This window comes from Lytechinus variegatus, chromosome 3, assembly GCF_018143015.1.
Source record: "Lytechinus variegatus isolate NC3 chromosome 3, Lvar_3.0, whole genome shotgun sequence".
NCBI classification, from domain to species: domain Eukaryota; kingdom Metazoa; phylum Echinodermata; class Echinoidea; order Temnopleuroida; family Toxopneustidae; genus Lytechinus; species Lytechinus variegatus.
In genome coordinates this window covers 15,919,307-15,938,608 of record NC_054742.1, presented here as the reverse complement: position 1 = coordinate 15,938,608, position 19,302 = coordinate 15,919,307, and the positions used below count along the sequence as shown (strand labels likewise).

At 34.5% G+C, this 19,302-nt stretch overlaps 1 protein-coding gene across 2 annotated transcripts in view; it reads right to left on the bottom strand.

Moving 5' to 3' along the window:
- The window catches only part of LOC121410332 (macrophage mannose receptor 1-like), a 70,556-nt gene extending 56,108 nt beyond the window's left edge, over positions 1-14,448 (bottom strand). Inside the window, exons 1-8 of one of the 2 annotated variants that reach the window (XM_041602348.1) lie at positions 14,268-14,448; positions 13,912-14,000; positions 13,410-13,560; positions 12,785-12,820; positions 4,829-4,989; positions 3,152-3,261; positions 330-460; positions 3-26 (exon numbers count right to left, since the gene is read on the bottom strand). In XM_041602348.1, coding sequence (XP_041458282.1) covers positions 3-26; positions 330-460; positions 3,152-3,261; positions 4,829-4,989; positions 12,785-12,820; positions 13,410-13,494 — 547 coding nt within the window. In that variant the 5' untranslated portion in view covers positions 13,495-13,560; positions 13,912-14,000; positions 14,268-14,448. Of the gene's footprint in view, positions 1-2; positions 27-329; positions 461-3,151; positions 3,262-4,828; positions 4,990-10,728; positions 11,027-12,784; positions 12,821-13,409; positions 13,561-13,911; positions 14,001-14,267 lie in introns of those variants that run through there. The other variant, XM_041602347.1, reaches the window with a different exon arrangement.
- Positions 14,449-19,302: the final 4,854 nt, after the last annotated feature.

The window sequence follows — 19,302 nt, the reverse complement described above, 5'->3', positions numbered from 1 at the left end:
ACTTGTTGGTGGTGGTCCTGTCAAACCTACAAATTAACGAAAAAGATTATAAGCAATTTACAGAGCCAACATATGTAATGGAAGATTATCACCAGAAAAAAATTAGATATTTAAAACATCCAAATTGCAAAGATTTGTAAATGACGTTTCTGTTAAATTCAATATTAATTTTTATAAATCTAAATTATATTATAAGTTTTTTTGCAGCTAGGCCCAAAAGTATTTACGTTTCTTTCATTTTGTATCAAAACTCACATATTTTACATGAGTTGTAGAATCTGAACAGAATTCATAGGAATAGAATTTGATGAAATACATAAATCACTTACCCACTGCTCTTTCACATATTGGATAAGCCAATCCAAGACATTGTTCATCATTCCAATAACCACTGGAATACATCTCGACACAGTCTTCATGTAAACCATCGTTCTCATTCGGTTCACCAGGTGCCCAGTTACTAAGGTAAACAAATTTACAAAAATAATAAAAATTGGTAGACATTTATTTGGAATGTCACAAATGCAGATAGCCGAGTGGGAAATAAGAGATAGAATGTTGTTCAAAGTGTCATTAATGTGATTAATTAAGCAATGTATTTCTGAAAGAGAAATACAACAATTTAGCAGTTGAAGTAGAGAATGAACCATATACTTTTACATGTTGACAGAACTATCGTTTGTTTAATCTCAGACTGAATGCCTTTTCTTGAAACTACATTTTAATCATCTCCACCACGTCATTTGGCTGGTGACACACCATTTTGCTCCGGTAACAATCGATTGGGCAATTGCTCTGGGTTTTATTTCGTCTGAAATATAAGGAGGGGTCAGTAGGGGTTAATGTTAGGTTTAAGGTTAGGTTAAGGAATGGGTATAGTGTTAAATCCAGGGTGGAACTTGGTCGTTTGATTTAATAGTGTGTTGAATTTACTACGGAGCGATTGTCGCCGGAGCAAATATCAAGGAACACATTTAGCCACCTTTTTCAATATGAGAACTGTCTACTGTCTATATAGGCCCTATATAGTGAATAACACATTTAGCATTGCGTAAATATTGGATTTTAGATGGGAAATTGGGTTGAAAGCATTTTTGTGTTAAACTGCATATGTGCAGACGTCCGATGTCCTTTTTAACGTGTTTTTGATATATTTTTATTATATTTAGAATCGCCATGATCGTTTTGGGGGATGTGTTATGACACCCACAATCAGTGCAAATAATAATTTCATCAGGTCACAAGCCGTACTTTATTATTTCAGTGATGTTTAGCCATTTTGAACATGTACAGCACAATTACACTGTTAAAAATGATGGTCATTTTACAAACAAAAATCGTAAATTTACAGGATGGTTACCTTTTAACAAGTGGAATGCCTCTGGCCGTCTCACCTGCATCACGCGGTTCAATGTAGCAGCAGTGCTGACTTTGAATACTACTCTAACTCGCACAAGATGTTCAGTGATACATGGTTACTCTTATGTCCACTTTTTATGAACTAGACCAATAAACTTACAGAGATATGATGGTTATTCAACAAAAAACCCCAACATGGCCAAAGTTCATTGACCTTACATGACCTTTGACCTTAATCATGTGACCTGAAACTAAAACAGGATGTTCAGTGATACCTGATTACTCTTATGTACAAGTTTCATGAATCAGATCCATAAACTTTCAAAGTTATGATGGGAATTCAACATATACACCCAATTCGGCCAAAGTTCATTGACCTTTGACCTTGGTCATGTGACCTGAAACATGCACAGGATATTCAGTGATACTTGATTACTCTAATGTCCAAGTTTAATGAACTAGACCAATAAACTTTCAAAGTTATGATGGTAATTCAACAGATACCCCCGATTCGGCCAAAGTTCATTGACCCTTAATTACCTTTGACCTTAATCATGAGACCTGAAACTTGCACAAAATTTTAAGTGATGCTTGATTACTATTATGTCCAAATTTCATGAATCAGATCAATAAACTTTCAAAGTTATGATGGGAATTCAACAGATATCCACAATTCGGCCAAAGTTCATTGACCCTAAATGACCTTTGACCTTGGTCATGTGACATGAAACTCATGCAGGATGTTCAGTGATACTTGATTAACCTTATGTCCAAGTTTCATGAACTAGGTCCATATATTTTCTAAGTTATGATGACATTTCAAAAACTTAACCACAGGTTAAGATTTCGATGTTGATTCCTCCAACATGGTCCAAGTTCATTGACCCTAAATGACCTTTGACCTTGGTCATGTGACATGAAACTCTAATAGGATGTTCAGTAATACTTGACTAACCTTATGGCCAAGTTTCATGAACTAGGTCTATATACTTTCTAAGTTATGATGTCATTTCAAAAACTTAACCTCAGGTTAAGATTTGATGTTGACGCCGCCGCCGCCGTCGGAAAAGCGGCGCCTATAGTCTCACTTTGCTTCGCAGGTGAGACAAAAACAGACGACACAATGATTTAATAAACCGAACGTATTTGTGCAGTGATATGTAACGTAGAATTACAAGTTAAATGTAAAACAAAGTAAAATGTAAAACAAAGTAAAATATAATAATCTTTGTAAAAATGCCAACAAACTGTCGTGTTCTTACGTCGATTTCAGTATACCTATCTTTCAAATAGTGTTTGTATTTGTAAATTAATGGCGATTTTCATTTTAAATGAATGTTATTAATTTTTAATAGTTATTCATTAATTCAACAATGAGTCCCAGCTGCCAGTAATATATTTTTTTGCAGTTTTGTTTTTAATAGTGTAGGTATGCTTTGTAACTAGGATTGTTATTTTTCTTGTCGATATTGTTTTCGTTTAAAGGCGTTCATTAAAAAAAGAATATTTGCGCATTTTATTTGTGTTTATTTTTTTTCTTTTATTGTTTAAAAAAATCAATATTTCCCCTGCATTTCCTTTGCATGATTTTACATCTCTGTTTTTCTTATCGACTGATATTAAAAATGTATTTTGTAGATTGATTTTGTCCAACATGTGAGCCTAAAACATTTACTTTATTCTCAAAAAGTGTAATAATGATGACAATTAGCTAGTCAGGGGCAAAGTTTTCACAAATACCTTAAACCATCATGTATACGCAGCATGTCAGAGTAAAATCTCATATATTTACAAGTATTCTGCTGGTGTATTGTCCACCCATTTCCACTGAAGAGAGCCCCTATCTGAAAGACCAATCCAATATACCGTGCCCTCGTCCGAAATGAGAGATGTTACCCACGTCTGAAAAAAAAAATATTTTGATCAAACTCTTAAATATTGTAAATTTATACTTATTGATAGAAAGTTAAATGCAAACAAATGAAGATAAATTCACAGTATTACGAGTCAAGATCATTATTGGCATATGAGGAATTTAATGCAGAGGAGAATAAACAAGATAAAAATAATCGTTTAACTGGCCATTTCATAGTGCGTATCAATAAAAAGTTTACACTTTGAGAAAGTCCTGGGAATTGAAAGATATACAACATAGGGATAAATTTGTTATGTATGTTCTTGGATTTGGATCTCATCTATCAGATGAAAGTAAAAGTTTTGACAGAATGTTACACTTGAGTGAGCACTCTGCCTGTAAAGCGCGCGAAAATACTCATTTTCACGCTGTGTTAAGGAAAAAATGCGAAAACAAACTGACCGTTTACTAAACATTTCTCATTCATATATTTTGCATTTTTAGCCAATTGAAATAAAACAGATACATTTAAAAACATTTTAAGCAACTTTACAAGCCAATAAATATATTAACCCTAGGTAAGCACAACATGTACCTTTTTTATTTTGATCAGTAGAGGTAAATTAGCAGAATTCATTTCAGACGTCTTTGATATTCTTTCACTAATTTTGTTTTATCATTTAAAGTGGCTTTACATTTTATATTTCAATCACACTTTTCCCGAGCTTGACAATGATTAACGAAAGGAAAATCAAGCCTAAGCCATTTCATGTGAATCACAGCTCCGTGTAAAGCAAAATAATCACGATTGTCTCGGTGTGCGGGGCGCAATGGCGCTCTATGATAAATTTAAAGTTAAAAAGGTATTATAAAAAGATATCTTCAAATCAATCTTCCTAGCTAATTCCATGTGGTCCACTCTATATTCATATAACTATTTCCAAGTTCTGAGCAAATCGTTTTTTACGAACTTTTCAAAAGTAAGTTGTGCTTATCAAGCGGAAATTTTTTTTCGATAGTCATTTGCTTAAAAAGATCTGTAGCAATGTTCAACTGTGGAAAAAGCTTCTGGATATTAAAATTATATAATTTAATAGCATTATTTCTAAATGTAAACTTTTTATACGCACTGTATAGTAAGAAATTACAAACGTAAAACAATGACCAGAGAAGAGCAAACATAGGACATTGGTAAACCACCAACGTACTCGGAAACTGATCTTGATGAACATGGAAGAGTGTCCTAATTACTGAATGTGTTTTTTATCGTTACATGGGATATAAGAAACATTTATATCTTTTAAAGTAAACTCTATAGAACAAAAATAAAATTATAATCATTGGTTATATTTTTTGTAATCATTATAGTGATATCTTTAGAGTAAATCATTTACTTTCATATCACTGGAAGTAACTCAAATGTATGGCCGTTTTATTAGTGGTGAACTTTAACGAGGTATTTATTTAATCAGCTTATAATATTAATCTAAAATAAATTGAATCAAGTTCGCATAATATTTGCTATCTTTATAGCTACTATATTATCATGTTGTCGACAACGTTACTGAGATATTGTCAGCAACCAGGAAAATTTGTATACTGAAAATGTTTTACATTTTTCGGTTCATTCAGGATCATAACTAGATTTGCGTTCAAACTAGAACAGTAGTCCTGGGCATTATTTTTTGTCATCCTTTTAGCGTATATAGGCTGGGCACATGTGGCCTCCAGTTCATAGAGCTTCCATCCGGGATCACAGTCTTGGCCTGAAACGGCTGAGAAGTGGGAAGAGAAAAGAAGTGACACAACGCTTGAGAGATTTCTTTCCCGCGTCACGTAATACTCGGGAAACAAAATCATGATTTAACCACCAAATTTAAACAAATAATATTCTCCTGAACCGAACCCTGGGTTAACAACCGAAAAGAAAACAGTATCCATGTTTTATTTGTTGAACTTAAAGAAATTAAGTGTTAGTTAAGAATGTGTTTTCAGCATGTCAGTATACTGTAATCCTTTGTTCTACATAGAAATATTCCCTTTATGAATCCAGGTGCTTAGTGCAAGGTTATTTCTTTAGATCAAAAGCGACCCACAAATATCCTTGAAAATGGGATCAACTCATTCGGACTGTAATCCTCAGTGCATGGATGGATGTTCTGCAGTGGCGTAATGAACCAAAAATTTTGAGGAGGCTGGATATGGCGTATCGCGTAAAATTTATTAAAATTTGCAAGAAAGCGAAGCAAACGAGCAGAAACTTTGAAATTTTTAGTACAAAAATTCAAACTTTGTGAAAGATTCTGACATTTTTCTTAAAAGAAAAATGATTTTTTTTTTTAAAGGGGCAAGACCAAAGCCCCTCCCCATCTGTACGCCAGTGATGTTCCGGGATAAATTCACTTTCAGTGCGATCTGCAGTGGATCTAACTCTAATGGGAACAGGCAACAGTTGTATACTTCCAAAAATGGTTTCCCAGATATGGGTTGTCTTTGTATGAACAATATATTATATGAAATGGTAATTTAACAATGACTCAATGATATGATACAAAAATTAACTTAGCAATCGAAAAATATCAGATCTTGTATTCACATTGTTTAAATCTCATAAGAACTGTAATCTAATTACAATGGTAACGAAATGACTATCATTTTCAGCTGCGATTGACAATGATGTACATACAATAAATGAAAATTTAAGACATATATACCAAAAACACTAAAAAAGTATGTGAAGTAATTATCATGTATAAGTATTTCCGTTCAATTTACAAATATATTGTCAAAACAAACATGTTGAGAATAGAGGAGGCTGCTAAAAAGCGGAGCTTTTAGAGTGCAGCCTCTTATTCAAACTTTCTTATAAATAGTATACACCAAAAAGCCGAAGTACAAGAAATCGACAATTTGGGCCCAGAACCAGTTAAATGGATATTTTTTTAAGATAAAAAGGGAAGAGAAATGGAAATGGAGACGATCGGGATGTCGTGTGTTCCAGCCCCGGCCGAGTCGTAATAGTATAGAAATTAGTATCATGATAACGATGAATTACGGGGCCTATCAGATCAGCTGAATCGACTGTCCCGGGTAAATAAAGGCTAATATAATGATGAATTATTGTTTGATATCGAAAAACTTGTAAGGTTTTCTTCCAGTTGTTTCGCTACCCCCCCCCGAAAAAATAACTGGTTAAGTTTTGTTTTGTAAATCTGTTTTCGTATTTCTTTGCTTCCTTTGTCTGTAATTATTGTTTATCATTATATCATGCTTACATGTAACATGTCTTATTAATGTTATAAGGGACCTCATTTAAAAGCGGCTTCCGAATGGCTTAATCATTAATGCGATGGATAGATGAATAACTAACTAGCTGTTTTTAACCAATTGCCAATGAAGGATTGAGGACATTGCTGATTGATTGATTGATTTTCGATGTCATGAATCGAGTATAAGAAGATTGAATGTATTGGACAAAATCAGCTATCAGCTATTATTATAAACCCATAAATATCCAGCCACCACCAAATGATGATTCATATTTCTCTATTACTCGGATGGTCATATTGTCCATGTCATTGTACATATATTATCTAATACAATAACTTTATCACGCAGTTTTGCAAAAATGGACGAAGTTGGCGTTCACAAACTTCTTTTGCGAAACTAATTTACATAGCGATTTTGCAATGTAGCAAATATCAATCATTGATAACCAACTTGCAAGCTATCATTCACATTATTCAAATATTTATATACGTTATCTTCTCAAAGACTCTAGAAGGCGTGTATAAATAAATAATCAGGGGGTAAATATAACAATCGGTTAACTACTGTCATGAAAACAAAAATGATTATGAAATCCCACAATGCAATAATTGTCTCCATGTAGGCACTGGCTGTTGAACGGCCAAACTGTCTCATTCATAATAGCGGTAGACGTCAAAACGATGGGATGTACTATAGTCATGTCAAATTATGAATGCTATATGCTATATCTTATTAGGGTTTTTGTTAATTTTACGTTTTACACAAACCTCCGTCCGTGACACGCCCTTCATAGTAATGAATATAAAATCAAAGGTAAAAACTAAACTTGATAGATATAACTGGGAAGCCTGATTATAAAACTTACATTTTATTTTATTCATTCATGAAAAATTGATTCAATTTTGTTTGGTTCTAAGTGCAAAAGAGAAGTACATAGTCATGTACCATTTTATATCCCGTCCGTCTGCGACATTGAACATTTATATAATTTGCTCGTTAGTAATAATAAAAAAACTTGACAACTAAGTTCCTGTATTTCCCAGAACACTCAGTGATGTTTGTTGGTAATGTATGTATATACATGTATATATTATATATCTCAGGGGCGTCGATCCATTTTTCGGATGGGGGGGGGTCATGAATCAACGTTCCAAAGGCGCTCGATCACACAAAACAAACACACACACACACACATAGGCCTATATATATATATATATATATATATATATAAAATATAATATAAGTATGTATATAATATGACTCATGAGAAGAGACAAATCTCACCAGCAAATTAATGCAAAAGCGAAGCGTGAGCTGAATTTTTTAGTATACTGACCTGAAAACCGGAAAAAGGTACCTGTTTAAGACTGTTTGTAGTAACTCATGAGGAGGATACATATCTCACTACAAAGATAATGCGAGTGCCGAATAGATTTCTTCATATTCTGACCTGAAAGCTTGATATCTTAACCATTTTTTGTACCAATGATTAAGATCGGTATCTAAAACAACAGATGCGAGCGCGAAGCGCGAGCTGAAAATTTTGATATTTCGATCTGAACAAAATTGACAGGTTAATGGACGTGTTTGATAAAGAACAAGATATATATCCAATCCAAAAAAAGATTATTGCAAATCGAAGCTAGAGTTCTTTTAAGGCTTAGAACTGAAATCGGGACATTCTTTTCACCTATTTAATCATGAATATTATGTGTTTTTGCTACAGAAATGATGCGAGCGCGAAGCGCGAGCTGAAGAATTTTATATTCGAATCTGAAAAGCGGACATTTTAAGCAGGATTTTAAATAAAGAACGAGTTGTGTATCTCATTCTCGCTTGGTGATTTCTGTGTAACATTACAATCTTATTTCAATTTTGCACATGCGGAATTATTGGGGGGCAACATGATACGTTTGTCCCCAATATTTTCATTGGATGGGCGATCCCCCCCCCCAGGATCGACGCCTCTGATAAATACATATGCACATATATAGACATACAGTGCGTCCCTCAAATAACGAAATCAAGGTTTAGCGATGATTTATCTTAATCATAAATACAATAGATAAATGACCATTGTAAAGCCTAGAATGTCCTCCTTTAGCTGTTATATAATACAAGATTTTTTTTTCATCCGCGCATGAGTGAGTAAAAATAATTTGAAGAAAGGATAGCAAAAAGTCATTTGGCGGTAGGTATCAAATTTCAAAAATAAAATCACAAGCCTAAGAAGTTCAATATCTGCTCTTTGATTTGATAGCTAAATCAAAGAAAATGGTCGAGAAATAATAAAGTTATGTTTTTTCGAAACAATGCTTGTATTTCCATAATTTCATGAAAATGAAAATAACAAAAGGCTTTCTGCACGGCTGATCGTCAACAAAACGGAGTGTCGAGTAAGTGTAAAAGCTATCCTGTAAAACTTTTTTAAATTTCTTGACCGTTTTCTGTAATTCAGGTATCAAATTAAAGAGCAGATATTGAACTTTTGAGAATGTGATTTTCTTTTTGAAACTCAGATATCGCCTGCCAAGTGACTTTTTGGTTTCCTTTCTTCAAATTGCTTTTGCTTACTCATAAGGCCCTCAAAAAGTACTTCAAAAGGTCAAGCGCGAACAAAGTTCAATACTATTTTTATATGGCGTGTGCGTTCGTGGAGCTTGGCGACTTGGCGCGTTGGTATGGCTCCATATAATATTGTAGTAATATTGGAGTACTTACTCTTTGCGTGCGCGGCAGCACACAATTAACTCGATTCAGCTTAGGATATCACTGGATGTAACTAGTTTTTATTAATTATTGAATTGCGTAGAAATCCTTGAATACCCTCATGACCTCTAAGCCCTACTATCATGGGCGGAAATCCCATGGAGACAGGAGGACGCGTCCCCATACCATTTCCCCAATATGAAATGCCCCCTACTATTTGTGGTCTTTTATGATACCCCCACCCTTTGGGAGCCATAATAAGAATTATTGATAGAACATAAAAACCGTTTTTCCCAAGTGTGCCCCATTTTGAACTGAACGTGATAACCTTTTTTTTGGGGGGGGGGCTTGTTAAATTTATTGTGGACGAATTGACCTTACTTTTTTGGTGATAACTTTTTTTTTGCTTGCTTGTCAAATTTTACGGGGGAAAAATGTGCCCCCCCCCCTTTGGAAAATCCTGGATCCACTCCTGGTCCCTCCTATCGTTCGGGAGAGATTTCCGCCCATGCCTACTATCTGGAAACACATCTTTATGTGCGCGAATGTTTGCAAACGTCTATTATAATGTGTCTTTTTCTCTTATAGGGCATTTGCTACAAGGATTGTAACACAACTCAATGTTTTTTTTTGTAAAATTATAATGTTTGGAAGTAAATGCACATTATTCGTAGCAATAAAAGCACTAAAAAAAAATTTTTGTCTACCCCTGACTGACCAACCCGAATCCTATATTACTAAAACCTAATGGTGGAATGGAATTAGAGCATTAACTATAATAATGACGATCCCAAACAAATCATCTGAAAACTTTGTCGGTATATTAGTTTGGGTGAGGATATTTTGATACTATATTAAAATATCAAAACAATAAAAATTTGATCGTGTGAACCAGAGTTTGCTGTAATCCAATATACGGTTTTGTGCGCATCCGTGTTTTACCAGTACACTCTTAGAAGTGTTGGAAAACATACTGCCCACACAACAATTGCTTAAGACTTTATCAAATTCTGGGTAGTCGTAAACCTATAATGTGTGCTTTGGGGTGATAACTACTCAGAGTTGGATGATTTTTTTTTCAACCGATTGTTGTGTGGACAGTATGTTGTCCAACATTTTAAGAGTGCATGGTTTTTGTCCAAAATTGATATAATTATAGTCCCATCAAATGAAAATGAAAATCACCTTTTTTTGAAAAATATCGATTTATGGAACACACAAACTAAAGACAGTACAGCATACTTGCCCTAATTTTAGGAGCATCTACAGTACAAAGCTTCCAATTAGTCTTCTTAACAATTTCACTCTTTCAGTTACTTATAATTCCTCTCAAGCTAAAAGAATCGAAAGTTAAAACGTACATAAATCAATTCCTGACCGGAATCTGTGTAGTTTCAAATGTTTTTAAATGATGATAGGCATAAAAACGTGAATATTGTTTTCTTTTCTTATGATCTCTCTTGATAGTCCATAGAAAAATGAAGTGAAATAAAAAACATGAAGGGGGAGGATCGCAATATGTGCTAAAGACTTACCATGCATTGTAATAGCTGTAAGAATAAGTAACCTGAGGATCATGCTGATGAAGGTAACAAGCACATATCCCAAATCAATATAAGACAACCTGTGATTGTATACCACAAATTTGTGATATAAAGCAACTTTTTCAATCCCGTTTATATCGTCCTAATATTCGCCAAGTGAATCTATTAAAAGAGTCGCTCGCTACCGAACATGGCATTGGGATGTATGAAATCATACAGCCAAAATTTGTCCATAAGGAGGCGGAATTCTGAAGGGTACCTGTGGCACGATAAGGCAAGCTAATTAACTCCTTTCTGAAGCAAGGTTAACATAAAATGATAACAGAAAATATATCTCCCATCTTTGAGGTTCAAAGTCTTATCATTCAAGCAGTCTCATTTTCATAATTCAAGATTCGAACTTTATCGTAACTTTGTTATCTAGTCATTTATCTTCAGGTATAAGTTGAGTTTAAACAAAGATTTTGATCAAGAGGTTATTACGATAATGGTACCAACAGGTCCTGGATCAGCCTTATTAAGCTAGGTTAGATATTTAAAAGAAAAATTGAATTGTTAATAGGTCAAAATTAACTTGATAACTACATAACAAAGATAATGCTAAACCACCACCACCTCCTGCATACAAGATGAATTAAACGCAAAGGACTAGAGATCGCTTTTCTAGTCCTATCAAGATTATCATTAATCATTAATGTAGGCCTATTTTATACACCCCCCACAAAATATATATATATATATTCAGTTTATTTTCTAATCATACACATGTACATGATTGTTTGTTCTAATAACGTGATAATTTGAATATTTGATGTATGATAAAATGGCAATGCAGATAGAAATACATACAAAATACAATATTAAAGATCAAGGCCATTCACACCCACCCACACACACACACACTATTAGACAGTACCAGACAGGCACATCCCCGCCCACGACCGCATACATGCACATAAATTATCATTGCTGATATCACGACTTCATCAACATCAAAAAGTCAACATATACGAATGTATTTTCTTTTTTACAAATATGATAACGTGCGTATCAGTAAAAAGTTTACACTTTCAAAAAGTCCTGGTCCCCATTTCGTAAAAAAACTGTTTTGATAGTAACTCTGCTAAAATTTCAACATTTATTAAAAGGGCCAATCAAAAAGCAAAAAATAAATCACTGTGGACATGGTAGCTGACATTCCAGCAAGAACTGCTGTCATAGCAACTTTTTTTTATAGTTTAGTAGGTTTCACGGTACCCCATGAATCTTTCTTGGGTCCTGAAAAAGACAACCCAATTGGGTCGTCCTTTTCAGGACCAACACCTGCTCGTTCACATACCAACGCACACACCCACCTTTACACACACATGCCCACCCACCCTACCACCCCTCCACACACACGCACACACACACACACACACATTATCAGGACCTACCGTTACTATGTCTTCTACAGAAGCCTCTGCTGCTGAGCATGTTAATCCCACTATTACCTAGTCTATAATTCATGGTGCTTCTCTAATATTGCATTTTATTTCATTTATTGATTTAGTAAGGTCCTTTGAAATACATCGAGCATATACAAAAACTCTAAACACAAAAATGTGAATAAAATATACCTCAAAAAGAAATAATGTAAGAAAAATGGATAAGATTGTACAAAAGATATTTACAATATATATATGCATAATAATGAATATGAAATATGACACTACAAACGAAGAGCATAGTGATTCGATGAATTGAAAACAATTTTTAAATTAAGATTTTAAAGATTTAAAAATATGTAATTTGTTTTGAATGACGACCAAGAGAACAAATAAACGGTGCTTTAAATATAAACAGAAAGGACAATGAAGGAAGATGCTGTGTTTTTTACATTCTTCAACATAATAATTTCCAGAATTTCCAGTGTCATCTACTGATTACTGTTTTACATTTGATCATAGCGTCAAGATAAAATTCATGGCACTTGATTCTGTTTGAAGTTAATTCAACTGAATATATATCGAGGAAATATAACATTCAACACTTGTTCTCCACTTACTTGTTACAGTTGGTGCTTCAGTGATTGCTAGGCCATCTGCAATTAAAATATACCCACATAACTCTCGTTATATCAGGCAGTATATATATCTTTTACACACAATTAGGAAAACAAAACGATGTTAGAGGTGTGATTATGTGCTGCCTTTTTTGGGGGGTGGTCAATTACGTTCTCCTGTAATCAGGTGCATCGGTAGGAACTTTCATGAACAGTTTATGATCCGTAATTTATAGTTCTATCCGTTTCGTGAAACGGATATCTATATTCATTCTTGAATGCTATCAAGATTTATTTTATATTTGCTATTCAATAGCATTGTTATTATCATAATCATCTACTATCATAGTAATAATGTTTTCAATCATTATTCCCAATCGTATTCTTCATTGACAGTTTTCAATGTCTCCCAATTTCCAGGTCGCACAAAAAAGTTTGCAAAGTGTTATTTGCACACCGGGACAAAATTAACGAAATCTCTTCTCGTCCTAATTGGCTACCGGTCCAAGAATTTTTTTTTTATTGTCTTGTATTTCGTCATAAAATATTCCTGATGAGATCTGCGTACTTCGTATCAGTAATTACTGATGAAAAATGACGAGGCAGATTAACTATTTTTCACACTTACATTTTGGCATTTTGCAAATAAATCTGTAAAGATTGTTGCATTTGACATCATTCCACTTTCCCAGTTTGTAAAAGTAGTCTTCCATGTGGACACAGTCTTCGTTGCCATAACTATTGGAAGGTTCACCAGGAGTCCAGTTATTGTAATAAAACTATATAACAAAGAAACATAATGATTGGACGAAGATAATAATTGCTCTAAAAAATGGATACTGATAAGGTTGAGTGGAGGAGGTTATTGCCCATATCATTGGTATGGTGTCCTCAAATATAATGTCAAAACTCATATAGCCTTTCATTTTGAGAATAACTATTTGAGAAATATTGCTTTCTGCAATACCGTCCTAGCTACTGCATATATATTTTGATTTCCATAGGATTCTGTACAGGAAATAAATGGTTCCAGCTGGCAAAGGTAAATCTATGTCAGTTTCAATGACATTCCAATAACAAAATAGAAATACAGATAAAGGATTAATGTAAATTGATAAATGTATATTTACGTTAGTTCCATCAGTCCATTTCCAGTTATTTTCGTCTTCTATATCTGTTAAGCCAACCCATGTCCAGTCGCCGATGTAGTAAAGTCGTTCTGAAACAAATATAACAAAATAAATCCATCTTCCCGATACTGGTATTTCACAGCCTCATGTCATTTGTCTAGACTTTATATTACTCAGATTTTAAAAGATTATAGCACTGATGATTTATCTTCCATCTTGTCTACCCTCGCTTGTTTTGAGACGTAATCACTTAACATATCTTTAGTCTGGTGCAAAGTTTCCCATCATCTATTTAGGTCTTCGGGATATGTGACAAAAATATTTTCTCGATATATCTTTTAAGCTTATAACCAAACCTGTAATAAAGGACTGTTCTCCAATGGAATGAATACTAGCTAGATGTGATTGTGGAAATAAAGCTGCACACTCTGCTTCGGCATCTAGGAATGTCTTTGTTTCACTGGGGGAGTAGTAACACCATTGGTTGTACAGATCCCAACCAAGTTCACACGATCCGATATCTGCATATTTAATAATTACAAGAGGTCTAAATTAGCCATGACCCTAAAAGTTCTATGATTTTCACTTTCATTCAATACTAAGACAAAAATATTAGCAATTTGATTTTACAATATGACTAGAATTTAATTCGTCATGCGGACGAATTAGGTGGTCTGTCATGATTTGTCATTCCGTGTCGGCTGATGTATGAAATAAATCATATAGATATCATTGATAATCTTGATCGTAGACATCCTAAGAATAAGTTTTGACCATTGCTAAATGTGATTATTGATGTGATGATGACAATCGTCAAACATACAGCTTCAATCAGATACATACATGATAGATGATTATATATATAGATGGATGGAGTGGTGGATGGAGCGATGGATGGATCAAGTGATCGATTGAGAGATAAATGATAGGTGGTTATATTAATAAAACATAGATAGACAGACAGACATATAGATAGATAAATAGATAGATAGATAGAGACAAATAGATTGATATAGATAGATAGCCAGACAGACATACATATGGAAAGATAGATAGAGACAGGCAGATAGATTGATGGATATATAGAACGATAGATAGATATACATATCTAAACAGATAAATATGTTATATTAGACAGAGAGATAGACAGATACATATACAGAGTAGGTAGATAGACAGACATATATTCATGCAGATCAATATGATCTTCATGATGACGACGGAATATTCATTATGGATGGAATACTTGTGAAAGACGGGAGATGATAAAGCACTGTTAAAAGGGTCTCTTTCATGTATGACAATACATGTGATATGAAACAAAGTAATTATAATCTGTTTTATCTTGCGAAATTTTAAATTTTATACCATTAAATTATCACGAAGGATCATGGACGAGGTGGTAAAAAGAAAAAGAATGAAAAAAAAATCTTGTTTACCACAGGACTCGAACCTGCGCCCCTGTGAAAGCGATTCAAATGCGTTATCCATTGAGCCACGATATTCCCCATAGAGAATACACGTAAGCAATTTTGAGAATTCCAATTTTGCAAGCGAAATACGAGCATGATCCCGGCATCTGATCAAAAATGAAGAGCACATTTTCGAAAGCTTAGAATCTCGGCTACAACATACTAAAAGCTCAGGGAAAACTGACAAGAAACAATGGAGATATAGCTCACGAAATAGAGGAATGTCGAATCTAGTTTTGAGAAAAGGTCATGTCCCATAGAGATTACACGCAAAATACATGTGATATGAAAAAAGTAATTATAATCTCTTTTATCTTGCTAAATTTAAACTTTTATATCTTTAAATTATCATAAAGGATCATGTAAGAAGCGGCAAAAAGAAAAAAAAGTGAAAAAAAAAATTCATCTTGTTCACCCCAGGACTCGAACCCGCGCCCTTTAGAAAGCAGTCAAAGCCACGATATTCCCCATAGAGAATACAAGTAAGCAATTTTGAGAATTACAATTCCAATTTTGCAAGCGAAATAGGGGCATGATCCCGGCATCTGATCAAAAAATGGAGGGCTTATTTTCGAAAGCTGAGAATCTCGGCTACAACATACTAAAAGCTCAGGGAAAACTGACAAGAAACAATAGAGATATGGCTCACGAAATAGAGGAATGTCGAATCTAGTTTTGAGAAAAAGTCATGTCCCATAGAGATTACACGCAAAATACATGTGATATGAAAAAAGCAATTATAATCTGTTTTATCTTGCTAAATTTAAACTTTTATACCTTTTAATTATCATAAAGGATCATGTAAGAAGTGGCAAAAAGAAAAAAAAGTGAAAAAAAAAATTCATCTTGTTCACCCCAGGACTCGAACCCGCGCCCTTTAGAAAGCAGTCAAAGCCACGATATTCCCCATAGAGAATACACGTAAGCAATTTTTTAGAATTACAAGTCCAATTTTGCAAGTGAAATACGGGCATGATCTCGGCATCTGATCAAAAAATGAAGGGCACACTTGCGAAAGCTTAGAATCTCAGCTACAACATACTAAAAGCTTAAAGAAAACTGACAAGAAAAAATGGAGATATGGCTCACGAAATAGAGGAATGTCGAATCTAGTTTTGGGAAAAAGTCATGTCCCATAGAGATTACACGCAAAATGAGGAAAAATGACATGCCTCTTTTCATCGCTGTTTTACGCAATAATGCGTTTCTCAAAACGAATATTAATGTTCACTGAGGAAAAAGAGTACATTCTAAACCACAACATATCGAAATCTGGGCGAAAAACGATCTATATTCGAGAAGTTACAACCAAATTTGCATAAATTTGATGACGTCATTTTTGAAAAAATGAAATTTTTAGTTTAGGCTCTATTTTGATGACGTCACGATATAATTTAGGGACAATGGTGACATGAAATCGAATCTACAACTCATACTCTATCGATATATGAAAAAAAAATTGGGGGTCAATGGACTATTTAAAGAGCTACAGTGAATTTGCAATAGGCATGTTTTTGCCCATATATGGCCTATAGTGAGAGCTCGCGCGCACACGTGCTGCAAAATTTAACGGGTGTTAATTTCGTTATTAATGGTCGTAGAAGGTTGATCAAGGTATCAAATTGTTCAGAATTTTATTATCAATGCAATGATGTAAAAAAAAACGGTGTTTCTGAGTTGCGTTAAGGTGTTACGCGCGGAAACGCGCACGCATGCGTGCGCGCGCGCAAATTTTTGAAATGCTTAGAATGACCTAAAACGTACTGTCGTTTGGTCAAAAAGTGATTTTGAGCATTTTTAAATTTTGACGCGCGCGTACGCGCGCGTCATGACCTCCAGGTGACCTTTGATGACATGACCTGATGACCCTTGACCTGAAATTGATGTGATGTAAATTTGATTGATTTTTGATAATTGATAATGGAGATGTGATTGATAATGTGATTTTACAAAATGGCGCCTAGATGACGTCATCATGACGTGATGACCTTGAAAAGCTTATTTTGACGTGTCCATGACAGATCCTATAGATGACATGAAATTCACTGAAATTGATCAAGTCTATTTTGAGATAACTTGGCGACAAGAAAAATCCGTAAAAATAAACTAGAATTTAATTCGTCATGCGGACGAATTAGGTGGTCTGTCATGATTTGTCATTCAGTGTCGGCTGATGTATGAAATAAATCATTTAGATATCATTGATAATCTTGATCGTAGACATCCTAAGAATAAGTTTTGACCATTACTAAATGTGATTACTGATGTGGTGATGACAATCGTCAGACATACATCTTCAAACAGATAGATACAAGATAGATGATTATACCTCACGGATCAACGCGGCAATGCTGGCATGATCCGGGGAGGTCCGGGATAGTTTTGCCCCAGATGACTGTGAACACGGCATCAACACGGCAGCTTCACACGGATCTACACGGATCATGCCGGCAGAGCACGTCGTCAACACGGACCAATACGTCAGCAACACGGACCTACACATCAGCTACACGGACCACCACGTCAGCAACACGGACCTACACGTCAGCAATACGGACGAACACGTCAAATGCGTTATCCATTGAGCTAGCATATTCCCCATAGAGATTACACGTAAGCAAGTTTGAGAATTACAATTCAAATTTTGCAAGCGAAATACTGGCATGATCCCGGCATCTGATCAAAAAATAAAATGCAAACTTCCGAAAGCTTAGAATCTCAGCTACAACATACTAAAAGCTCAGGGAAAACTGACAAGAAACAATGGAGATAGGGCTCACGAAATAGAGGAATGTCGAATCTAGTTTTGAGAAAAGGTCATGTCCCATAGAGATTACACGCAAAATACATGTGATATGAAAAAAGTAATTATAATCTGTTTTATCTTGCTAAATTTAAACTTTTATACCTTTAAATTATCATAAAGGATCATGTAAGAAGCGGCAAAAAGAAAAAAAGTGAAAAAAAAATTCATCTTGTTCACCCCAGGACTCGAACCCGCGCCCTTTAGAAAGCAGTCAAAGCCACGATATTCCCCATAGAGAATACACGTAAGCAATTTTGAGAATTACAAGTCCAATTTTGCAAGCGAAATACAGGCATGATCCTGGCATCTGATCAAAAAATGGTGGTCACACTTGCGAAAGGTTAGAATCTCAGCTACAACATACTAAAAGCTTAAAGAAAACTGAAAAGAAAAAATGGAGATATGGCTCACGAAATAGAGGAATGTCGAATCTAGTTTTGAGAAAAGGTCATGTCCCATAGAGATTACACGCAAAATACATGTGATATGAAAAAAAGTAATTATAATCTGTTTTATCTTGCTAAATTTAAACTTTTATACCTTTAAATTATCATAAAGGATCATGTAAGAAGTGGCAAAAAGAAAAAAAAAGTGAAAAAAAAAATTCATCTTGTTCACCCCAGGACTCGAACCCGCGCCCTTTAGAAAGCAGTCAAAGCCACGATATTCCCCATAGAGAATACACGTAAGCAATTTTGAGAATTACAAGTCCAATTTTGCAAGTGAAATACGGGCATGATCCCGGCATCTGATCAAAAAATAAAGGGCACACTTGCGAAAGCTTAGAATCTCAGCTACAACATACTAAAAGCTTCAAGAAAACTGACAAGAAAAAATGGAGATATGGCTCACGAAATAGAGGAATGTCGAATCTGGTTTTGAGAAAAAGTCATGTCCCATAGAGATTACACGCAAAATGAGGAAAAATGACATGCCTCTTTTTATCGCTGTTTTACGCAATGATGCGTTTCTCAAAACGAATATTCATGTTAACTGAGGAGAAAGAGTACATTCTAAACTACAACATATCGAAATCTGGGCGAAAAACGATCTATATTCGAGAAGTTACAACCAAATTTGCATAAATTTGATGACGTCATTTTTGAAAAAATG